The following is a 26448-nucleotide window of genomic DNA, read 5'->3' on the forward strand; positions in this document are numbered from 1 at the left end:
CCGCTCATTAAACTGCGAAACAAAGACCGCTGCCGTCACTGGTTTTCTCGAGATCTGGCTGTGTTAATCTGTCAAAAGAACACCTTATGGCGGAAAGCCCGTATCTCCCAGTCTCCATGTGATTGGTTTGCTTTTCGGGAATGTAGAAACAAATGTACACAGGCAATCAGAAAACCCAAAATCACCTATTTTCTGGATAAATTTGCATCCTGTTCCTCTGATGCCAAAACATTTTGGAAAACAGTCAAATCCATGGAAAATAAATTGACACCTCCCCTATTTCCCAGTGCTATGACTTTTGGTGACACTGTTCATCCATCCATCCATTTTCTGAACCGCTTAGTCCCCACGGGGGTCGTGGGCGTGCTGGAGCCTATCCAAGCCGTCATCGGGCAGTAGGCGGGGGACACCCCAAACTGGTTGCCAATCGCAGGGCACACAGAGACGAACGACCATTCGCACTCGCACTCACACCTAGGGACAATTTGGAGTGCTCAATCGGCCTATCAAGCATGTTTTTGGGATGTGGGAGGAAACCGGAGTGCCCGGAGAAAACCCACGCGGACACGGGGAGAACATGCAAACTCCACACAGGGAGGGCCGGAGGTGGAATCGAACCCGCACCCTCCTAACTGTGAGGCGGACGTGCTACCCACTGCCCCACCGAGCCGCCCCGGTGACACTGTTGTTACCAATAAATTTCTTCTTTTAAATCAACATTTTGTTAACTCAGCTATTAACCTCCCAGTCATACCCCCACCGCTGCCATTTTACATTCATCTATGTGTTCTAGCCTGGTGAGGTTCTTCTTGAGACCCACCCTGGCCTCAGAGGTTTTTGAGGAACTCTCTAAGCTGGACACTACTAAGTTGGCGGGTTATGACAAGTTGGACCCAAGATTTTTAAAAATTGCTGCTCCCGTTATTGCTGCCCCCATCTCATGGCTTTTTAATGTCCCTGGAGTTGTCTGTCTTTCCTCCAGACTGGAAATCTGCATTGATTACTCCACTCATTAAAGGAGGTTCTGGCTCTGACCCCAACTGTTATAGACCTATTTCCATCCTGCCCTGCTTGGCTAAGGTCTTAGAAAAACTGGTCCACAAAGAGCTCAGTCTTTTTTTGGCCTCAAATAACATCCTGTCCTACCTGCAGTATGGGTTTCGGCCTGGCTATGGATGCACGACAGCTACTTTGAAGGTCCTAGACGATATCATTACTTCCCTGGATTCCAAGCAGATTTGTGTTGCTGCCTTCATTGACCTGACTAAAGCCTTTGAGTCCGTCATCCATTCCATTCTCCTACAGAGGCTCTCTATTATTGGCCTGTCATCACAAGCATGTGATTGGTTTACCAGCTACCTAAATAATCGACTCTAGCAAATTAAATTGGAAAATATTCTTTCTGACCCTCTCTCCATCTCGAAAGGGGTTCCTGAAAGCTCGATCCTAGGCCCATTATTGTTCTCCATTTACATTAATGATGGAGTCAAGTATGTCGGCAGTTCAAAGATCCCCCTTTATGCTGATGATACTATCTTATACTCTGAAGGTCCTTCTCTCCATTCTGCAGCATCCTCATTACAATTTAACTTCACCTCCGTTAAACAATATTTCCATAATCTCCATCTCCGTCTTAACACTAAGAAAACCAAATGCATAATTTTTCACCGGTCTCGTGCTCCCAACAATACCCTTAAAATATTTTGTGCAGATGGCACTGAACTCGAGTTTGTAAACTGTTACAAATATCTTGGTTTATGGTTGGACTCGTCCCTCTCCTTCACTACCCACGTAAAACACCTACAGTCAAAAGTCAAATCTGGTCTTAGCGTCCTCGATCGCAATAAGGCCTTCACCCGTGCAGCTAGTCACTCTCTTGTCAAAAAGACCATCCTGCCCATTTTTTATTATGGCGACACCATCTATAGGATGGCCTCCCACCCTTCTCTCAAAAAGCTGGACCCTCTTCATCACTCTGCTATCCGCTTCGCCACAGGTGCGCACTTCTCCACTCACCACTGTGATTTGTATAAATTAATTGATTGGACATCACTCTATACCCGACGACTTCACCATTGGTTTCACCTCATTTACAAATCCATACTTGGGATGTCACCTCCCTATCTCTCCTCCCTCCTGCACCGTCATCATTGTTCCCGCAATCTAAGATCCAGTAATCTTATTAAATTCACCATACCCAAAGTACGTATAGTTTTCGGTCGAAACTCCTTCCATTTCTCTGCAGTTTATGACTGGAATACTATCCAAAATACCCTTAAATTTACTGTCATCACATCATTTACAGTTTTCAAACAAAAATTGCAACAAGTTTTAACCGACTCTTGCAGCTGTTAGTTTAGATATGTTGTTATATTGTATAGTTTTATTGTTCTTGGTTGTTGTTCTTTATTTTTGATTGTGTATTTATATAACCTTGTTTTATGTATTTATTTACTTTTTTAGCACCCTATCCCCCATCCCCCTCAAAGTGCCATTGTTCTTTGGGTCAGGCTGCAGTTGTAAATAAGAACTTGTTCTTAATTGTTTGCCTGGGTAAATAAAGGTTAAATAAAAAAATAAAATAAAAAAGAGGGAGACAGAAAAACAGTATTTAAACCTTGAATTTTCTTTGCAGCTCTATTGCCCTCAGACACTTCTTTTACGATTTATGACCATCAGTACAGGCTGTGCACACACATGCATTTGTTTGACCACATTAGGTCTTGCTTCTACCACATTAGATTCTTTGATCATTGAGAAGACCTTGGCCTGTAGTACATTTTACGGATTACATACATTACTCTTTAAAATAAGCCCAGGAGGTGCAAGTATTTTTATGAGCCTACTAATCACCATTTATAGGAGAAAAGTCAGAGGATCAGCGATAAGAAGCAAAATTTCTCAGTCATGCATGGTTATGACTAGTATGTTGTATTCAATTGAGGGGAACTGGATTTTTTTGTTCAATTCACAACACGTCCCAACAAAAATGAAAACTAACATTCACATAGAATCCAAATTAGTTGGTAACTAAAGTGATGATGCAGTAATGGAGACATTATTGTTTTAAAGCAGATTTAAGAATTACCTTGGTACTTCTGTTGCATCGAAAACAATGCTACTCCACAGATTAAAAACAAAGGGGAAACATGGATTGGTTTGCCTCACCTCCGTTAAGAATCTCAATGGAGTGCACAGTAGCAGAAGTTGTGAGGAGGACCTTCCTGCCATAACTGATGACAACACGATGATGTTTACTATGTCCCGGCATCCATGGCTTCAGCCCTGGTTCTTTGTCAGGACACACTGAAAGAGTGTGAGGGAGGGAAAAAGTTATATTTACCGTAATTCACAGAACCATATAATACCATAGCTTCCTCTATTTCTTCATCTATATTAGCTGCACTATTAGGGTTTGCTCTGAAATCTTGCAACACAGTCTGGATTTTCAGATTTCCAGCCCAAACATACAATAAATTAAGAGGAAGAAATATATCACATAATGTCACATAATCTAACATTATAAAAGTCCAATCAATATTTAAACAATTCCTTCCAGATTCGACAGTTAAATATTGCTCAGAAGAGTAGCTAACAGTAAATCATGGAGTACTGTTCAACCAAATCGGGGAAAATATATGTAATTTGATTTTAAGTCAGTACAGTACAATTTGTGTCTGTTGCCTGAAACCACTGATTCTCACTGTATAAATGTTTCCTCTCTCCAGTTGAGTTTCAATTTTGTGTTGCCCCATCTTCTGCCGCCAAATAGACACATCAATGGCATTTACTGGTTTGGGCTTTCCATTGTCAAATAGATTTCCCAGTGGAGTTCCCATGTATTGATAAGTTGCAAGGTGCAATTGGATTTGTATCTGCTGTGTGCAAAGAATGGCTGTGTCGTTGTGACAATGAATCCAGCGTTCCATTATTCAATCTTTTAGCAGAGTATACACACACGCATGCACACACAAACGCACGAGCACGCACACACACGCACGGACGCACAAACATACACACACGTGGGTCAAACTTGAGCATTTTTCAACCGTTACTGTCTGATTATCTGGTTTCTAAAAGAATGTTTTCGAAAGATTTCTCCTCTCCGATTTTATTGTAAACAGAAAACAGAACAGTAGCCAATTAGGAAGTTACCTGAAGATGTTGCCAAACACAAATAGAGGAGTGGTGGAGGCGTTTATGAGGTTGTGTAACATATCTGTCATGTCGTTCACCACAGTAAAAATTGTGTTTCCAACCACAATATAATTAGCAGACAATCACCCTAGCTCCCTCAAGTTCTTCTTCTACTAAAATTCTTGCCACTTGTTTATATTTTTCAGCAGTCTAGATGACCTGCAGCACCACTGTGCCTCTCACAAATCAGTCTTGGTACATTGTTATACTGTATGTGTGCTGTGCTGGTCATTTGGAATACTCCAAACGTTATAAAAGCAGTATGAACTAGAATTGGCAATTTCTGGAGAAATTGCGTGTGAAGGCGAAGGCACTTCACACTATTGTGGGACTCGAAATGATGATTAAATGACATAAAAATGGTAAATTGATAATGCTGATTAAATAAAAATAAAAATGGTAATTTAATGATGATGATGAAAATAATTATTAAAATGTGTTAAAATTGAATGAATGAAAAATTAATGAATAAAAAAATTAGAGCCAACCGGGATTCGAACTCGCTCGCGGAAGTGGCTCGTGGTCAGATGACCATTGTATTCTTACTGAGCTAAACAGCGACTTAATGTTCCTGCGGTGGAATGATGCTATTACACAATAAATAAAAATGGTGAATTCCGTTAAAACGGTAAAATGATGTTTTTAACTTAAAATTAAATGAATAACTAAATGAATTAATGATGATGATGAAAATAATTATTAAAGTGATGTGTTAAAATTGAATGAATGAAAAAAAATATTGGTCAAGCGGGATTCGAACTCGCACGGGAACAGCGGTCGTGTTCCAAATTCCAGTCTCTTCTTACTGAGCTAAACAGCGGCTTAGTGTTGCTGTGGTGGAATGATGATATTAAACAAGAAATAAAAAAGGTAAATGCCGTTAAAACAGTAAAATGATGTTTTTAACTTAAAATTAAATGAATAACTAAATGAATGAATGGAAAATAAATAAATAAAAAATAAAAGAGTTAAATAAACGAGTTAAGGAAAGAAATCATGAAAAAAGTTGTCAGATGTCAAAATTTGAACTCACTCCTGAACGTCGCTCGTGTCTAATGCGCCATTAAGAATGAATGGGGGATTTTAAGGCACAAATTTGCTAATTATGCAAAAACGGTAAATGTTATGAACAAATGAAATACTAGCAGTCATGCCGTGAATTTTTGGAACGTGTGAAAGTTGGAATGGGGTGAATCGGTTAAAGCATGTGGGAGTAGTTAGGTGTCAAAAAAGTGGGAGGAATAAAGTAGGATAATAACTAGAATTGGCAATTTCTGGAGAAATTGCGTGTGAAGGCGAAGGCACTTCACACTATTGTGGGACTCGAAATGATGATTAAATGACATAAAATTGGTAAATTGATGATTAAATAAAATAAAAATGTTAAATTAATGATGATGATGAAAATAATTATTAAAGTGATGTGTTAAAATTGAATGAATGAAAAAAAAATATTGGTCAAGCCGGATTCGAACTCGCACGGGAACAGCGCTCGTGCTCCAAATTCCAGTCTCTTCTTACTGAGCTAAACAGCGGCTTAGTGTTGCTGTGGTGGAATGATGATATTAAACGAGAAATAAAAATGGTACATGCCGTTAAAACGGTAAAATGATGTTTTTAACTTAAAATTAAATGAAAAACTAAATGAATGATGAAAATAATTATTAAAATGTGTTAAAATTGAATGAATGAAAAATTAATGAATAAAAAAATTATGGCCAGTCGGGACTCGAACTCGCTCGCGGACGTGGCTCGTGTTCTTAGGATCATTGTCTTCTTACTGAGCTAAACAGCGGCTTAGTGTTGCTGCGGTGGAATGATGATATTAAACAAGAAATAAAAACGGTAAATGCCGTTAAAACGGTAAAATGATGTTTTTAACTTAAAATTAAATGAATAACTAAATGAATGAATGGAAAATAAATAAATAAAAAATAAAAGAGTTAAATAAACGAGTTAAGGAAAGAAATCGTGAAAAAAGTTGTCAGATGTCAAAATTTGAACTCACTCCTGAACGTCGCTCGTGTCTAATGCGCCATTAAGAATGAATGGGGGATTTTAAGGCACAAATTTGCTAATTATGCAAAAACGGTAAATGTTATGAACAAATAAAATACTAGCAGTCATGCCGTGAATTTTTGGAACGTGTGAAAGTTGGAATGGAGTGAATCGGTTAAAGCATGTGGGAGTAGTTAGGTGTCAAAAAAGTGGGAGGAATAAAGTAGGATAATAATAAGAAGAAGAAGAAAAATAAAGTAGAACTAGAATTGGCAATTTCTGGAGAAATTGCGTGTGAAGGCGAAGGCACTTCACACTATTGTGGGACTCGAAATGATGATTAAATGACAGAAAAATGGTAAATTAATAATGATGATTAAATCAAATAAAAACGGTAAATTAATGATGATGATGAAAGTAATTATTAAAGTGATGTGTTAAAATTGAATGAATGAAAAAAAAATCATGGCCAAGCAGGATTCGAACTCGCTCGCGGACGTGGATCGTGTTTAGGGACCATTGTTTTCTCACTGAGCTAAACGGCGACTATGTGTCTTTTGTGGTGGAATGTTGCTATTAATCAAGAAATTAAAATGGTGAACGTTAAAATGGTAAAATTATGTTTTTAACTTAAAATTAAATGAATAACTAAATGAAAAATAAAAACGGTAAATTAATGATGATGATGAAAGTAATTATTAAAGTGATGTGTTAAAATTGAATGAATGAAAAAAAAATTATGGCCAAGCAGGATTCGAACTCACACGCGGACGTGGCTCGTGTTCAGGGACCATTGTTTTCTCACTGAGCTACACAGCGACTATGTGTTTTTTGTGGTGGAATGTTGCTATTAATCAAGAAATTAAAATGGTGAACGTTAAAACGGTAAAATGATGTTTTTAACTTAAAATTAAATGAATAACTAAATCAATGAATGAAAAATAAATAAATAAAAAATAAAAGAGTTAAATAAATGAGTTAAGGAAAGAAATCATGAAAAAAGTTGTCAGGTGACAAAATTCGAACTTGAACGTCGCTCGTGTCTAATGCGCCATTAAGAATGAATGGGGGATTTTAAGGCACAAATTTGCTAATTATGCAAAAACGGTAAATGTTATGAACAAATAAAATACTAGCAGTCATGCCGTGAATTTTTGGAACGTGTGAAAGTTGGAATGGAGTGAATCGGTTAAAGCATGTGGGAGTAGTTAGGTGTCAAAAAAGTGGGAGGAATAAATTGTTTAATAATAATAAGAAGAAAAATAAAGTAGAATAACAATAGTGTGAAGGCCTTCGCCTTCACACTAATAACAATAGTGTGAAGGCCTTCGCCTTCACACTAAAGAAGAAAAATAAAGTAGAACTAGAACTAGAATTGGCAATTTCTGGAGAAATTGCGTGTGAAGGCGAAGGCACTTCACACTATTGTGGGACTCGAAATGATGATTAAATGAAATAAAAATGGTAAATTAATGATGATTAAATAAAATAAAAATAATAAATTAATGATGATGAAAATAATTATTAAAATGTGTTAAAATTGAATGAATGAAAAATTAATGAATAAAAAAATTATCGCCCACCGGGATCGAACTCCCTCGCGGAAGTGGCTCGTATTCCAAACGCCATTGTATTCTTACTGAGCTAAACAGCGGCTTAGTGTTGCTGTGGTGGAATGATGATATTAAACAAGAAATCGGTAAAAACGGTATGATGTTTTTAACTTAAAATTAAATGAATAACTAAATGAATGATGAAAATAATTATTAAAATGTGTTAAAATTGAATGAATGAAAAATTAATGAATAAAAAAATTATCACCAACCGGGATCGAACTCGCTCACGGACGTGGCTCGTGTTCAAAGGACCATTGTCTTCTTACTGAGCTAAACGGTGGCTTAGTGTTGCTGCGGTGGAATGATGATATTAAACAAGAAATAAAAACGGTAAATGCCGTTAAAACGGTAAAATGATGTTTTTAACTTAAAATTAAATGAATAACTAAATGAATGAATGGAAAATAAATAAATAAAAAATAAAAGAGTTAAATAAACGAGTTAAGGAAAGAAATCATGAAAAAAGTTGTCAGATGTCAAAATTCGAACTAGGAACGTCGCTCGTGTCTAATGCGCCATTAAGAATGAATGGGGGATTTTAAGGCACAAATTTGCTAATTATGCAAAAACGGTAAATGTTATGAACAAATGAAATACTAGCAGTCATGCCGTGAATTTTTGGAACGTGTGAAAGTTGGAATGGAGTGAATCGGTTAAAGCATGTGGGAGTAGTTAAGTGTCAAAAAAGTGGGAGGAATAAAGTAGGATAATAACTAGAATTGGCAATTTCTGGAGAAATTGCGTGTGAAGGCGAAGGCACTTCACACTATTGTGGGACTCGAAATGATGATTAAATGACATAAAATTGGTAAATTGATGATTAAATAAAATAAAAATGTTAAATTAATGATGATGATGAAAATAATTATTAAAATGTGTTAAAATTGAATGAATGAAAAATTAATGAATAAAAAAATTATGGCCAAGCGGGATTCGAACGCCCTCGTGGAAGTAGTTCGTGTTCAGAGAGCCATTGTCTTCTTACTGAGCTAAACACCGATTTAGTGCTATTCTAGTGGAATGATTCTATTAAACGAGAAATAAAAATGGTACATGCCGTTAAAACGGTAAAATGATGTTTTTAACTTAAAATTAAATGAATAACTAAATGAATGATGAAAATAATTATTAAAATGTGTTAAAATTGAATGAATGAAAAATTAATGAATAAAAAAATTATCACCAACCGGGATCGAACTCGCTCACGGACGTGGCTCGTGTTCAAAGGACCATTGTCTTCTTACTGAGCTAAACGGTGGCTTAGTGTTGCTGCGGTGGAATGATGATATTAAACAAGAAATAAAAACGGTAAATGCCGTTAAAACGGTAAAATGATGTTTTTAACTTAAAATTAAATGAATAACTAAATGAATGAATGGAAAATAAATAAATAAAAAATAAAAGAGTTAAATAAACGAGTTAAGGAAAGAAATCATGAAAAAAGTTGTCAGATGTCAAAATTCGAACTAGGAACGTCGCTCGTGTCTAATGCGCCATTAAGAATGAATGGGGGATTTTAAGGCACAAATTTGCTAATTATGCAAAAACGGTAAATGTTATGAACAAATGAAATACTAGCAGTCATGCCGTGAATTTTTGGAACGTGTGAAAGTTGGAATGGAGTGAATCGGTTAAAGCATGTGGGAGTAGTTAAGTGTCAAAAAAGTGGGAGGAATAAAGTAGGATAATAATAAGAAGAAAAATAAAGTAGAATAACAATAGTGTGAAGGCCTTCGCCTTCACACTAATTATTAAAGTGATGTGTTAAAATTGAATGAATGAAAAAAAAATCATGGCCAAGCAGGATTCGAACTCGCTCGCGGACGTGGCTCGTGTTTAGGGACCATTGTTTTCTCACTGAGCTAAACAGCGACTATGTGTATTTTGTGGTGGAATGTTGCTATTAATCAAGAAATTAAAATGGTGAACTTTAAAATGGTAAAATGATGTTTTTAACTTAAAATTAAATGAATAACTAAATGAAAAATAAAAACGGTAAATTAATGATGATGATGATGAAAGTAATTATTAAAGTGATGTGTTAAAATTGAATGAATGAAAAAAAAATTATGGCCAAGCAGGATTCGAACTCGCTCGCGGACGTGGCTCGTGTTTAGGGACCATTGTTTTCTCACTGAGCTAAACAGCGACTATGTGTTTTTTGTGGTGGAATGTTGCTATTAATCAAGAAATTAAAATGGTGAACGTTAAAACGGTAAAATGATGTTTTTAACTTAAAATTAAATGAATAACTAAATGAATGAATGAAAAATAAATAAATAAAAAATAAAAGAGTTAAATAAATGAGTTAAGGAAAGAAATCATGAAAAAAGTTGTCAGATGTCAAAATTCGAACTTGAACGTCGCTCGTGTCTAATGCGCCATTAAGAATGAATGGGGGATTTTAAGGCACAAATTTGCTAATTATGCAAAAACGGTAAATGTTATGAACAAATAAAATACTAGCAGTCATGCCGTGAATTTTTGGAACGTGTGAAAGTTGGAATGGAGTGAATCGGTTAAAGCATGTGGGAGTAGTTAGGTGTCAAAAAAGTGGGAGGAATAAAGTAGGATAATAATAATAAGAAGAAAAATAAAGTAGAATAACAATAGTGTGAAGGCCTTCGCCTTCACACTAATAACAATAGTGTGAAGGCCTTCGCCTTCACACTAATAAGAAGAAGAAAAATAAAGTAGAATAACAATAGTGTGAAGGCCTTCGCCTTCACACTAATAAATGGAGATTTTTTTTCCTTGTTATGTGTGACATTACATTTAAAAACTCAATTGAGCTGTCAAATTCAGCATTAAGGGTTGGAATTGGGGGGTTAGATCACCAAAATGATTCCCGAGCGCGGCACCACTGCTGCTCACTGCTCCCCTCTCCCCCAGGGGATGGATCAAAATCACATGGGGATGGGTTAAATGCAGAGGACAACTTTCACCACACCCAGATGTGTGTGTGACAATGATCATTGGGACTTTAGGACTTTAAAATCTATGTTTGGCCGTTATATTAGGCAGAACCATCAGTTGGCAGAGTTTACTATGTCAAGAGAGGAATCTAGGCCCGTGGGCAGGGAATGCTCAAATACTGAAAACTACATGCATTTGGTTTAAATCATTGTAATTACAACAGTCATGTCATCACCTTTTTATCAGCATGTTGTTATTAAATCTGCTCTTAGCAAGAGGACATTAAACTCAAGAAAATTGGCGGGATGAGGTCGTTTAGTATAGTCGGCAGACTGTGGTTTATGGACACACCAGCTGTCCTTCAATTAAAAAAAAAATCTAATTATTAGTCACTGTGTAACTGATGGGAAAACATTAATCTAGCTTGCATTTCCTCTGCAGGGCACGCAGGTTGACAATTTTTACGTGACCTTTGTATCAGGACATCAAGAAAATCTGTGTCTAAAATTACATTGTTCACAGAGAAAAACATGAGGGAGGGAGACCTCTGCAAAGTAGATATTGTGTTTGAACTATGAGTAAATGAGTAACTGCAGGGAATCCATTAAAATTTCAATTACTTTGATCAGCTGTGTGGGGTGGTAGCTGCACTGAATACAACATGAAGGCCCTGCAGCGCATAATGAACATAGCCGGTAGGATTATTGGTGCTTCACTCCCCTCCCTGAATGACATTTACACCTCCCATCTCACCCGCAAGGCGACCACAATTGTGTGTGATGAGAGTCACCCCGCTAACACTTTGTTTGATCTGCTGCTCTCTGGGAAGAGGTACAGAAACCTGCGCTCCCGCACCACCAGACTCACCAACAGTTTCATACTCCAGGCTGTTGGGATCCTGAACTCTCTCCCCCCTCCACCCTAGGCTGCATAACGTCCTGACCTCTTGGGCCACGTTGGCTGCCTTGCACTACTCCCGCGCTATATTCTGACTGTCTGCACACTTGCTCCATGTTTGCTCCTCATTTATTTATTTATTTATTTATTTATTTATTTATTTATTTATTTATTTATTCATCCATCACTTTTGTTTATTCATTGTATGTCTTCTTGTTTTTACTTTTTGTGTTGTTTTCTTGGATGTTTTGTCATATGTCTTGTCACCGTGGGATAGTGGGTAACGCAATTTCGATCTCTTTGTGTGTCTTGGCATGTGAAGAAATTGACAACAGCCGTGGCGAATTTGGAGAGGCAAATTTGTTGCATACAAACGAATGGGCAGCGTCCTTCAACGTCCTTCAGATCTAGTGACCAGTGACTAGGCGAAGGACGCAGAGGTCCAAATATTTTATTTTGATTTATATGGGGTCTTCTGTGTTTGGTCCCATCATCTATTTGTAAAGAGTAACCCTACCAGGGGCTTTGTGCAAATTATCTTCAAGGAACATTGGGGAGCACATACGTACATCTCCATCACTGAAAAGTGATGAATCTATTGATAATCTTACAAATGAATTCAATGCTACATTGTTAAATGCGATCGACTCTGTGGCGCCGCTACGCCTGAAAACTCATCGTAGATTGCCTACTCCGTGGTTCACAGATGAAACAAGTACGCTTCAGCAATTATGTAGAAAGCATGAACGCAAATGGCATTTAACTAAACTTGAGGTTTTCCATCAGGCATCGTGCGACAGCCTCCTGAAATATAAAGATGCGCTTATCTTAGCAAAAACCCGTTATTTTTCCCAAGTCATTAATCTCAATAAAAACAATCCTCAATACCTATTTGATACAGTGGCAAAGCTAACAGCTGACGAGTTCATGAAATTCTTCGCTCGAAAGATTGAATCCATTAGGGATGAGATCAAGATGACCATTCCGATCGCTCAGTCGAGACCGCCAATTACCGGCGCTGACGATCATGCAATAACCCTTTCAAATTTTAAAAGCGTGTCCCTCGAAAGGCTTACACAATTAGTTAGTGCGACTAAACAAACAACGTTTACTCGACCCACTTCCAGCCAAACTATTTAAAGAATTATTTCAAATCTTAGGTCTTAAATATAATTAATCTGTCTGTCTCCTCTGGGATAGTGCCAACAGCCTTTAAAACTGCTATCATTAAACTGCTACTTAAGCGACCAAATCTTGACCCGGACTGTCTCAGTAATTATAGGCCAGTTTCAAATTTCCCATTCATATCGAAACTTCTTGAAAAAGTAGTAGCGCAGCATCTTATTGATTACATGGTCGCTAATAATCGATTTTAATCTTTTCAGTCTGGTTTTAGTGCTAATCATTCCACTGAGACAGCACTTGCTAAAGTGACTAATGATCTCCTCATAGCTATGGATTCAAACACTTCATCGGTATTGTTACTACTCGATCTTAGTGCTGCCTTCGACATTGTAAACTTAGATATTTTATTCGAGTGTCTTAAAGGTTGTGTTGGTATTTCAGGGTCAGCACTAGGCTGGTTTCACTCATATCTATCAGACAGGACGCACTGAGTGGTCCATGGCAATACGTCCTCTGAGCTCTATAAGGTTACGTGTGGTGTCCCACAGGGATTGGTACTAGGACCAATTCTATTTAATATTCATATGATTCCGCTTGGGGACATAATAAATACATATAATATTGGTTTTCAATGTTACATGGATGATAATATATTATATAAGCCGTTATCAATGATAAATCTGCGGGACTGTTGTAATCTTGAGGCGTTCCTGGCGGAGATCAAGCAATGGATGTCTCTCAACTTCCTTCGTCTTAACCCAGATAAAACTGAGATGTTGATAATTGGTCCAGCTTGTTATCAACATTTATTTAAGGAAACCACTATAACGATAGATAACCGTACTATCACTCAGAGTGATACTGTAACTAATCTTGGGGTAATATTTGACCAAATGCTCTCCTTTCAAAAGCACATTAGGAATATAACCAGAATTGCGTTTTTTCACCTTCGTAATATTGCTAAGATTCGCCCAATCCTCTCGACCGGTGATGCAGAACTTATTATACATGCGTTTATCACGTCGCGCCTGGACTACTGTAATGCATTATTCTCTGGTCTTCCCAAGTCCAGCATCAAAAGTCTACAGTTCATACAAAATGCTGCTGCAAGGCTGCTCTCACGGCCAAGAAAATTTGATCACATTACCCCAATATTAGCCAACTTACACTGGCTCCTGGTCCATTTAATTTGTGATTTTAAGGTTCTTCTATTAACCTATAAATCATTGCATGGCTTAGCGCCTTCATATCTCGTCGAACTAGTTGTTTCTTATGTTCCGTCTCGTAACCTTCGTTCGCAAAACGCTAGTCTTTTAGTGAAACCGAGGGCCAAGAAAATGTCTGCAGGGTTTAGAGCATTTTCTGTTCGGGCTCCAGAGCTCTGGAATGCCCTACCAATGGATATTAGAACTGCTACCTCAGTAGAAACTTTTAAGACACGTTTAAAGACATATTTCTATGATATGGCCTTTAATTAACCTGTAGTGGCTGATTTGGCTGGAGTTTGTTTTTGCTCCCTATCCCTGACCCCACTTCCCCCACCCCTCCCAGCTGGGGAGGTGGTTAGGTGACACCCAAGCTGACAGCGGCTATCTAGATTCTCGTGGACCAATTCAGGATGAGGGAACTGCAGCGGATCACCCTCCTCGAAGACACTGCCAGGACGATCGAGGGCTCCTCCGACAGCTCTTCGCTTTGGCCTGGACATCCACTTTTTGATTTCCATATTATGTATTTTATGTGCCCTCTTTGCATCCATTGCCGCCTGGTGATCCTGAAAGGGGGATCCTTCCATCTGTGATCCCTTCTCAAGGTTTCTCATTTTTCCCCTGGTGTTTTTTTTTTTAGTTTTTCCTTGCCCTTTTGGGAGCTCAAGATCAGGGGAAGCTTTGAGAATAATTTTTCAGTTGTTTGTCTATGTGAAGCCCTTTGAGACTGCTTGTGATTGGAGCACAACATTCTCTCCATAACAAAAAAACCCCTATGTTTTAATATTGCTGAAGTATGGTTTTGACTATTGATTATGTAGTCTTTTATGTACCCTTAACTCACCTATTCTATTTAGAAATACTTGAGGTCAGTGAAGATTCCACAACTTACATGCTTCGATTGTAGGGAACAGCAGAGCTGCAACAAACACAAAACATGTCTTCATCTCTCTAGGCTTCCCACTGAGCAACCTCATGCCAGAGGCCTTAAGGTTGTTTCGGACCTCCCACTGGACTGCAGATGAAGTGGAGTTCACAGGGAGTGGTAATCAAAAAAATCTGAAAAAGAAAATATGCAAAGAGAATTTCACATGACACGCACATCTTTAAAAATCTAGACTCTATTTAGACATAGCTTGACTTGAGATTCCAGCACAACAGCAAAATTTTTAAATTTGAGCATTTATGATGATTAACCTTATACTAAAAGTTTCAAGGGATTTCACTTGGCTTTTGTCTTATATTTTAATTATGTGCCACAATTTGACCTAACATATTGCTCGGTCACTAACTCATAAAATTGGAAGCTTTCTGATGCGGTAGATTCATCCTGATTACAGATGTGTAGAAATAACTCTGCATCACTAATTACCCACTGAACGAGTTAACTGCTAGAATAAAAAGCTCACCTGCAGACTTCTATTTGTAAATAAATGGCAGAATCTTTGTGCCGCATAGCCCAACTTTGGTTGTAGTACGATGGGGCGGAGAGGTGTACCTGGTTTATGGATTTTTGGTGTCCCATAGATTCTGGGGATGATGTTTGCTGTGGGTATTAAGTGGTTGATTTACGCTTTCAATGAGTAGTGGTTTAAGTAATGCTTTGAGTTTATTTTTCTTGTCTTCTGTTTGGTCTGTTTTTATGAAGTATATAGGTGTCGTCCTGTAGTAGCTGTTGCATCTGTTCTTCGTATGTGTCTGTGTCCATAATTACCGCATCAAAAGGGGAACGCATCAAAATGGCCATGAAAAAATACAACATAAAGACACCTATCAAACCACACACAACACTCCGTCAGATACTGGTTCACCCAAGACACAAAATCAACCCGGAAAATAAATGCAACTCTACATACGAGATATCATGCAAATCATGCAATAAATCATACATCGGGTAGACAGGGAGGAACTTCATCACAAGGAAAACAGAACACAAGGAGTGTGAGAAGGAGACAGCAACAAGACAAACAAGAGCAATAAAGCAACAAGCAGAACATGAACACTACAAGTAAGCCATTACCAACCACTGCAAAAGAGAAAATCACATCATGGACTGGGAAAAGGCCAGAGTCATCCGCACCGAAGAAAATAAACATCAGCGTTGGATCAGGGAGGCCATTGAGATCCGTAAGCGGGGCCTGAGGACCATCAACAGGGATGAGGGAGCCTACATGCTCTCTACCACCTGGAGCAGCATTTTGGAGAGGTGAATGGACAGCAGAGGGCTTGACTCACCTGTCAAATCTGACAGGTGAGCCACGCCTTCACCTATCAGCTGATAAAGATGCGTCACAACCACACCAGTGACACTCTGATGAAGGCGGAAGTACACGCCGAAACATGTCAGGTAATGCAACCTAAAATACATTGTTTTAGATAAAGGAACCAGTGAAGTGATTTACAAGTAAAACAAAATGAACTTAGTACAACTAAGTCAATCTAGTCATCAATGCGCATGATACCTGAGCATAACTAAACTCAACTTTATTTTTGAGCACTTTGACAACCACAGCTGTAAAAAAGTGCTTTACATAGGCTCAAACATAAATCATACATAAAATAATAAAGTAATAAATTAATACACTATATCAATAAATACACTTTTTGTCTCATTAAAACATAAATTACAAGAAGAGTTCCCTTCATTTAGCATGCAAAGACATCACTTGGTATGTGGTGGCCAGTGGAACTATGGGTGTTTTGGCATTGGGCAATTTCTATAAAGCAAATAATGTAGTGTTCAGTGGTGTCTATTAATGATTATTATTGTAACGCTGTTATTTTGTTGACACAAATGGACTTACAACAAAGTCATTCACAAGTACCCAAAAATGGAGCTTTTAAATGAACTAACTCTCACCATTTGACATGACAGAATGAAAGTTGATTTAGCCATTGTTTGATAACTGAATGCCTATTGTGCCACTTTTGAGGTGAAGATGTATCAAATGAAGCACTTGTGAAACTTTTTATTACGTTTATAGCATGATAAATGGTGCTGACATACAGAATGAAGAGCTGTGAAACATCTGTGTGTGATAGACTGCAAGTCTTTCCCAGTGCACAGGCTAGATTCTCTGAATTCTTGGAAGAACTGCGATGACCTATACACATCTGTTCAGAGGATGTTAGTGATTACCGCGCTCTTCAAAGGTACTGTGGTTCTCGTCCCAGTGATGCATTCTAAGTGTTATTGTCTCATGAGGGAGCTCACATGCTTCTTTCCAGGGCCAAATGGCTCCTGACTTGGCAGCAAAATCGGTTATAGGCCTGACTGAAAGGCTGCTGAAGAAGAACATAATGCAGCACTCAAGTTACGCTAGTTATGGCCTACTATTGTCAAAGGTATTGATAAAGGTCACAGATGTCATCCCTCCACACTTGTGGAGGTAATAAAGTTAAAACAAAATGATCACGTTGTAGTCACTCATCAACGTTGCTACTGACCTCTATGTTGACCGTTTGCAACAAATTGGCAACACATTTTTTCAAACCAAGAACACAATTTCAAAGTCAAAGTCCGCTTTATTGTCAATTTCTTCACATGCCAGGCACACAAAGAGATCGAAATGACGTTTCCCACCGTCCCACGGTGACTAGACAGTACACAACACTCGCACCAAATAGCACAAAGACTAAAAACGAACAGACAAGAGCAACGAATAAGTAATAAGTGCCCGGTCCGCTCGATAGCACGCCAGCCGCTCCAGTTGCACAGCAGAGTCCGGTGTCCAGCGACCGGACAGTCGCCAGAAGAATGGAAGGCACGGCCGAGCGAGTTGGGCACGCCGCTAGCCTGGCCCGGACGCCTCCGCGCTTTCCCCTCTTCTGCCACCTCGCACACCGCTTCCGACGCTGCTGGTCCGGGGAAGGAGTAGCAGACGAGTCCGGCGATGATTCAGGCATTGTAGTCCCAGTGACTTTAATGTCCCCGTATCAAAGTCCGAAACGCCGCAAAACTCGCTTTCGCCGACGTCGAGCAGAACCTGCCTGCTGTACTCGTAGCGCAACGTGGTACGATCAGACAAACACATAAAACTGTCTGACAAACACTTATTAAATGAACAAAAACACCGATCGGCAGGGACGGAGAGAGGCCGCTGCGTGTGCACGCGCCGCCATCTTTTAAATTAAATTTACGGGCCAGCACTAGTTAAAACTCAGCAATTGAATTAATATTTCAATAAGAATTAAGAATTGCACATCATGCTGGGAGTATCCAAAATGTGCAGTGGGTTTCGACATTTTTCAAGTTGATTCATTCATTTGAATTGCTCAAGAGGGTGGTTATCAATTCACCACCATGTTGTCAAAATCAAGGTTCTTGGCTAACTATTTTCTAAACGTGTCATAGTACTTATATATCTGTGTGGGCTGCAGTCAACATTCAAAACCAGACAACTGTGAGGTAGAGATGCTAACCGCGAGCTTTATCAGCTTTTTATCTCGCTTTTACCACATGAATCCATCCCCTTCTTCGCGGCAGTAATCCACATGAAATTAACTCGTTCAAGAAAAAGACATGGTGACTCTGTCACCCTGAATCCCGATGAATTAAAAGCGTGTGGGGTACTTTTCAACACTTAAGACCTTTATAGAAACAAAAGTGTTTAATTTATCACTTAAAGGACAGCATTAAGTCCATGAATAGCACATAATAATATACTACTATACCTCTGAGAGTAGGGTGGGGCTTGGCCAATAACGTGACCAACAGCTATGGTCATAGACTGGCCGAATTGTTGTATACAAGACAAAAAACTGCTGAGTGCACATTCACCCATCCGTTTCCATTTTTTTTTTATGTGTGTCTCGTCTCCATGCAACCAGAAAAAGTTTTGAGATTTTGATAAGCTTTTGCTGCCTTCCATAAATCATTGTCCATCCTTATTTCCCCTGACATTTTTCAAACTACAAAATTTTCCCTCTTTTATCTGGGCTACAAAACTGGCCATACTGTAACAGACCAGACGGAATGAGCAAGTGCGTTATACTTTGTTTATTGACTTAGAGGGAATAGGACGTGGAGAGCGGACACAGCGTGGGAGGAGGAGGAGAAGACGTGGTCGAGGACGAGGGGTCGGTCGGGGCAGGCAGCATTGAGGCGTCGGGGATGGGTGGTCGATCGAGGCAGGCGGCGCTCAGACGTGGTCGGTCAGTTTGGACAGAAACAAGGATGGCAACTGGAAGCAAGCGCGAAGCACAAGGAGCAAACGGATGGCATACGGGGACGAACTGACAAGGACTGACTGGCGTGTGGGGTTTAAATAAGGGAGTTGATGAGCCGGGAAGTAGGTCTGGTAATTGGTGACGAGGGACTTGTCTGGGGATTGCTCAGAGGATGTGGCTGTGACCTGTGTAAACAGAAGCGGGGTCGCAGGGGCGAGGGGAGCAGGTGTGTGACCCATACAGTCACTCATGTACAAACAAGAATATTAACCCTGATTGGACGCTCACTCGTGAATACTATTCTTGATTGAGATTGAAATGATCACCACTGGTTTCTTCTGATGTTTGCCCTGTGAGAAAAACATAATCTCAGCCCTTTGTAACTGCAATCTCATTGTTTCAGTTGTAAATTACAGCCCCCCCCAAGCACATGGCAATGAAGTTAAATTTTCTTGTCTTAAGATGTAACACCAATCAAAATTGTATTGATTCGATGCACTGCATAGTCATTACCGTAATTTACGCATTATAAATCGCGTTTTTTTTTCTTAGTTTGGGTGGGGGGGGCGATTTATACTGAGGAGTGACTTATATGTGAATTTTTACAGATAAGCAAGGGATTGCTGTAATTTGAATTTCAAGTGATGTCAGCGGCGCAGCGGTTGTTTACATAAAGGACAAAGATTCGATCACAGGATGACGAAGATGACGAAGGACCCCACGCATCAACACCCGTGAGGCAGCGGGCCCGGACAACATCCCGGGACGGGCGCTGAAGGAATGCGCTGAGGAGCTGATGGATGTGTTCACGGACATCTTTAACATTTCCCTGCGGCAGGCCGTCGTCCCGTCTTGCTTCAAGGCTGCCACCATCATACCTGTGCCGAAAAATCCTGTTCCCTCCTGCTTCAATGACTACCGCCCTGTGGCACTGACCCCCATCGTCATGAAGTGCTTTGAGAGGCTTGTCTTGGCCCACGTCAGATCTGTTCTTCCCCCCACCCTGGACCCCTTCCAGTTTGCCTTCCGACCCAATCGGTCCTCTGAGGATGCCATCTGCTCTGCCCTCCACTCTGCCCTCACCAACCTGGAGAACAGGGACTAGTATGTGAGGTTGCTGTTTGTGTACTTCCCTTCTGCATTCAACACCATTGTTCCACAGCGTCTCATTTGCAAACTTGACAAGCTGGGCCTCAGTACCTCCCTTTGCAACTGGCTACTGGACTTCCTCTGTCAGAGGCCTCAAGTAGTGCGTGTGGGCGACAGTGTCTCCGGCAGCATCACGCTGAGCACGGGGGCCCCTCAAGGCTGCGTGCTCAGTCCGCTGCTCTTCACCCTGCTGACGCATGATTGCACTGCGACCTACAGCAGCAACCACGTGCTGAAATATGCCGACGACACGACTGTGGTGGGTCTGATCACCGGTGGCGACGAGACTCACTACAGATCGGAGGTCGACCTTTTGGCCGCGTAGTGCAGGGACAACAACCTTCTGCTGAACGTCAACAAGACCAAGGAGATTATCATTGACTTCCGGAAGGGTCACGCCCACCACCTGCCGCTGACCGTCGACGGAGCTGTGGTGGAGAGAGTGAGTAGCACCAGATTCCTGGGGGTGCACATCAGTGAGGACCTTTCCTGGACCACCAACGCTGCGTCGCTGGCGAAGAAAGCTCAGCGCCGCCTGTACTTTCTGCGGAAACTCAGGCGGGCAAGTGCTCCTCCTGCCGTCATGACCATATTCTACCGTGGAACCATTGAGAGCATCCTCTCCAGCTGCATCGCTGTGTGGGGTGGTGGCTGCTCTGAGTACAACATGAAGGCCCTGCAGCGCATAGTGAACAATGCAAGTAAAATCATCCCGTCTCAACCGCAAGGCGACCGCGATTGTGTGTGATGTGAGTCACCCCGTTCACTTTTTGTTAGAACTTCTGCCCTCTGGGAAGAGGTACAGATGCCTGCGCTCCCGCACCACCAGATTCAGAAACAGCTTCATACTCCAAGCTGTCAGGATCCTGAATTTCCTCCCCCCTCTACCCTCGGCTGCATAACGTCCTGTTCTTTTGCGCTATGATCTGGATGTCTGCTATTAGCACGCTTGCTCCATTTTGCTGATCTTATTTGTCTATTCATTTATTTATTGTTTATTTATTTGGGTTATTTGCTTATTACTTATTCGTTGCTCTTGTCTGTTCACTTTTACTCTTTGTGCTATTTGATTGTAAGTGTTGTGTATTGTGTCTAGTCACCGTGGGACGGTGGGAAACATAATTTCGATCTCTTTGTGTGTCTTAACGTGAAGAAATTGACAATAAAGCGGACTTTGACTACCGGCATCATCCGCGGCTTTGTTTGTAAGTGACACAGAGGACGAAGAGGTTGAAGGATTTAATGATTTAGAGTGACACAGAAAGTTTGAAAAACTATTATGGCTTTTACGCACGCCCGGTCCTCCATGACGGAGCTCTCTTTCACCTCCGTGGATGGAAGTCGGGGCCGGCGCTCAGCCGGGTGGCTGTCCGGGGACGGTGGATGGGGCTCAGACATGGCTTTTACGCACGCCCAGTCCTACTCTATGGAGCTCTCTTTCACCTCCATGGATGGAAGTCGGGGGCCGGCGCTCGGCCGGGTGGCTGTCCGGGGACGGTGGATGGGGCTCGGATATGGCTTTTACGCACGCCCGGTCCTACTCTACGGAGCTCTCTTTCACCTCCGTGGATGGAAGTAGGGGGCCGGCGCTCGGCCGGGTGGCTGTCCGAGGACAGTGGATGGGGCTTGGACAAGGCTTTTACGCAGGCTCGGTCCTATTCTATGGAGCTCTCTTCCACCTCCGTGACTGGAAATGCCACCTTCGGGGATGGAAGTCCACACCGCCGCAGGCCTGGAAGTCGACTTTGTTAATGCTACAATATAGTTATATACTAGATCTGTGAAATAACGACGAGGCTGACGCCAGGGCGCACGCACGGCGTTGTTGACGAAGGACGAGGAATTTGATCGATGGATTTAATGATTTGGAGTGACACATGGTTTGATAATATTATTGCTTATATAATAGTTATTTGATATATATAATGTATATATCGTTATATGAGCCTGTGGAATATTTTGAAGTGCAAGCGCCGTCAGCGGCGCGCACCCGTTGTTGACATAAAGGACGATCGATGGATTTAATGAATTGGAGTGACACAGATGGTTTTATAAACGTGTTATTTATGTAATAGTTATTGGAATAATGTTACGTCAGGCCCGTTCTCAGCTCTTCGTTTGTGTTTATGTCACGTTAGCATACCCATCGTTTAGCCTGTTGATGCTCGTACATGTCTGTTCTTGGTGTTGGATTTCGTCGAATAAATTTCCCCCAAAATGCGACCTATACTCCGGAGGGACTTATAAGGTTTTTTTTTCACGTTATTGTGCATTTTTTGGCTAATGTAACCTATATTCCGAAGCGACTTTTAGTCCGAAGGTAGGTTGTGTGAGTCAACCTTCAGTCATCATCTTGTCTCTTCTGGAAGTCAATATTCAGCAATTTTCAGTCATCAATTTGGCATTCTCCTGCCATCTGTCCCTCTATATCCAGTCTTGGGGTACCAAGCCTGCTCATCACTTCTTTGTAACCCCTGTTACTGTCACCATCATGCCCACTAAAATCTGTTCCATTCTCTCTGCCTGGGATACATTTAACTATTCCATTTATCACTTTCCAGAATGTCTCTTTTACTTCTTCTTAAAATCCCAACTGTGGGATGTAACATTGAACATAACACCCTCAACTTCAAGTTATAACCTCATAACTCAATCTGACACTAGTTTCACCGCCAGGAAATTCTTTGACTCTTCCTTTCAGATGACCCCGACTACATTTCTCTTCCCATTCACATCACAGTAAACTAATTTGAAGCTTGCTCCTAAGCATCAAGCTTTCCTGCCTTTCAACTTGTTCTCCTGGACACACTATACTTTAGCTCTCTTTCTCCTAATCATGAAATAACTCCAGAGCATTTCTTGGCTCAGTCGTAACATTCAACGATTCTACTTAGAGTTTCACTGGGCTCCAATCATCTCTTTTGCATATGGAGATACTTTCCAACTCTCCATTGTCTTTCTCTGTCTTTTCACTGGTGCGCTGTAGGTGGTACAAGGTCACATGCGGTCGACAGACATTTTCCAAAACTTTTCTTTTCGTAAGGGAGTGCTGACCATGCAAAAGTTCCTTGCGACAAGAAAAAAATATCACTGTTGGCAACGTTTGTGTCCTTGAACAAACCCTGACATGAATGCACATATTGCTATTTATTGTGCTGCTTATGATGTGGCTTGGTTACAGAGTTAGACGTCCCTGCTACTGTGGGCTTGTAGAGTCCTGGCTGAAGAGGTCCTTAGCAGAATAAGCACATGACCACTGTCACATCTCAATGCCTAAAAAACTCCAGAATTGATTTTTTTTTAATCATATTTGTTGTTGGGCAATGTAGTACACCATAATACACAAACTGCATCAGTTTAGTGAATGCAAGATGGTTCTTTTGGGAATAGGAGAACAGAGAAAGTGATCAGACTAACAGAAAAACATGCTCTACTTTGAGCTTCAGTTTCTGTCAAATCTCTGCTCAAACGTATCAAGAACATGGAAGAAAAAGGGCCCGGATTAGAGGGAGTAACATCAAGAGCAGTAAATTTATCCACTATATTGTTTGGACGGACGGACGGATGGATGGGTGGGTTGGGTGGAGGATGGAGTCATGTATATCAAGGAACAAGTCTTGCTTTATTATTTCTGATAACGACTAAAATTAGTGAATACTGGAAATAAATGCCAAATATTTGGAAGGCTTTTCAAGCTGAAACCAACATAAATTTCCTCCCGCTGTCCGCATGCAGAAAAACACTTGATGTGAGATTGGCTAACAACCCTCCCATCCCTGATAAATGACGCCTGACACAGCATGGAGCAACTGTGATAACATTCTATGAAACTTTGCAGATGGTTTTTTTTTTCTCGAGAAAAATAAGAGCTAATGTCCAAGCACTGTTTCCAGTGGGTCGGGCATTTAAAATTTAGATGAGGAACCGTATTTTCCCAAACACACGCTTACCTCAACAGTGATATTGGATTAGCAAGTCCAATGTGACTGTGTGGTATGAAATGGTTGATTTGTCAGGCTGGGCTGCTATATAGAGGAAGATGGAGTTTTCCCAACTCATCTACTAATCTGTCTGAATGTTTGCCACTTGACAGGTTTATTGATCTTAAAAAGTGGTAATATGTCTGCCGTAGCACATACATATCCATCATGCATAACCCACCCTATCAACACCAGTTGTAAAGAAAGCTATACAAACACAAACTTCTTTGTGTGTGATGACAGGCCAAATGAATCACTCATTAGGTCATGCATCCTTTTGCTTAGAAGGTACTTTCGATAATAATCCATTACAATTTATATATTCAAGGCTTGAAATTGATTTTTTCTTTGAGGAGCGGTTTGGCTAATCGATGATGGTTTGAGAAGCAACTTTGTAACTTTGAGGAGTATGTTTTTTGCAGGTTAAACTCAAGGACCTGAAGCAAGGGTTTAATTAAAGAATACAAATATGACAGTATAACTAGGGAGGTGTAGGAATATTTTAGTATTCAAGTATCCTACTGAATAGCTGTCGAATAATTGAATATTCAAATAAAATATATCTTTGCTTGGTTAAAGAGCAATTATGACTACAAATGAGAAAAAAGATCACTTAATTGACAAATGATCAAATGATGTGCTTTGTTTAAAAAAATCTGTTTCTTTTTCTCATTAAGTATGGCAGCAAACTATTTTCCTGACTGAAATCATTTGGGGAAATTTCAAATATATATTTTAATCTAAGTTTAGCACTTATTGCATGAAAAAAAAATGCACAAATGCAAAAATCACAAATGCATTACCTGCCTTCATGCAACTTGATTTGAATAGCAAGCATTTTAGCATGTGACGTTACAGTAAGTTCATGGTTCTATGTTAAGTATCTTGAATATAAATAAATAATGCCCTAAATGTCACGCCCGTGCCAGACCAAGCTCGGCTGACAACTTCCCTCAGCCATACCCCTTCATCACCATAATGTCTGTCACCTGCTTCCTCTCGTCTCATGTATTTAAACCTTGCTCGTGTGTTCCTCCTTGTCGGTGTCTTCTATTCTGATCCGTCCCTGTCCGTACCCAGTGTTCCTGTCGTCTGGTTTCCCCCCTGTCTTGTCTGGAGGCTCACGGTCAGAATTTTAACCTTGTCCAAGCGGTCCTCTGTCGGTCGGTCGGTCTGTCTGTTTGCTGGCAGGAAGAGCGATCCAGGGCGCTTGCTTATAGCACTGTGTTGGCTCATACGTTGTGCTCGTTTTGTGAAATAAAGAGCCGGTTACCATAACCATGTCTTGTCTGGTACTTTGGTAACGCTACAACATACTTATATACGTAGATCTGTGGTATAATTGGAGCCACAACTGACAGTGAGGCTGACGTCAGCGCCGCACGTAGTTCTGGAGTTAACAGGTTTTTTTTTTTTTTTTTTTTTAAGTGACAGTGGATGAAGATTCCGATGGATTTAATGATTTGGAGTGACACGGACGGTTCGTTAAAATTGTTGTTTATATTACATTTATTTGATATATCTAGTCTGACGTCAGCGGCGCACGTAGTTCCAGAGTCAACAGCTATGTTGTTTTTTTCAAAGTTGAAAAAGTCAAAAAGTTAAAGTCCCAATGATCGTCACACACACATCTGGGTGTGGTGAAATCTGTCCTCTAAGTGACACAAGACGAAGATTCCGATGGATTTTATGATTTGGAGTGACACGGATGGTTCGATAAAATTGTTGTTTATATTATTGTTATTTGATATATAGTTTATATATTGTTATATGGGCCTGTGGAATAATTTGAACTGCAACCGATGACGAGTCCGACGTCAGCGGTGCGCCGCACACACGCCGTTGTTTACATAAAGGACGAAGAATTAGATCGATGGATTTAATGACTTGGAGTGATACACATGGTTTGATAAAATTGTTGTTTATATTGTGGAATGATTTGAACTGCAACTGACGACGAGTCCGACGTCAGCGGGGCGCTGCACACACAGCATTGTTTACATAAAGGACGAAGAATTTGATCGATGGATTTAATGACTTGGAGTGATACAGATGGTTTGATAAAATTGTTGTTTGTATTGTGGAATGATTTGAACTGCAACTGACGATGAGTCCGACGTCAGCAGCGCGCTGCACACACAGCGTTGTTTGCATAAAGGACGAAGAATTCGATCAATAGATTCATCTATTTGG

At 40.4% G+C, this 26448-nt stretch overlaps 1 protein-coding gene across 5 annotated transcripts in view; it reads right to left on the reverse strand.

Annotated features, from left to right (window-relative positions):
- Positions 1 to 26448, reverse strand: part of cemip (cell migration inducing hyaluronidase 1) — a 166337-nt gene that overhangs the window by 100842 nt on the left and 39047 nt on the right. For all 5 annotated transcript variants that reach the window (XM_085906791.1, XM_085906792.1, XM_085906793.1 and 2 more), the window contains 2 exons: positions 14850 to 15016; positions 3169 to 3306 (listed from right to left, as the gene is read on the reverse strand). In XM_085906791.1, the coding sequence (XP_085762917.1) occupies positions 3169 to 3306; positions 14850 to 14934 (223 nt within the window). In that variant the 5' untranslated portion in view covers positions 14935 to 15016. The remainder of the gene's footprint in view (positions 1 to 3168; positions 3307 to 14849; positions 15017 to 26448) is intronic.

Source organism: Syngnathus leptorhynchus, chromosome 3, assembly GCF_054491065.1.
Source record: "Syngnathus leptorhynchus isolate UIUO chromosome 3, UIUO_Slep, whole genome shotgun sequence".
NCBI lineage: Eukaryota > Metazoa > Chordata > Actinopteri > Syngnathiformes > Syngnathidae > Syngnathus > Syngnathus leptorhynchus.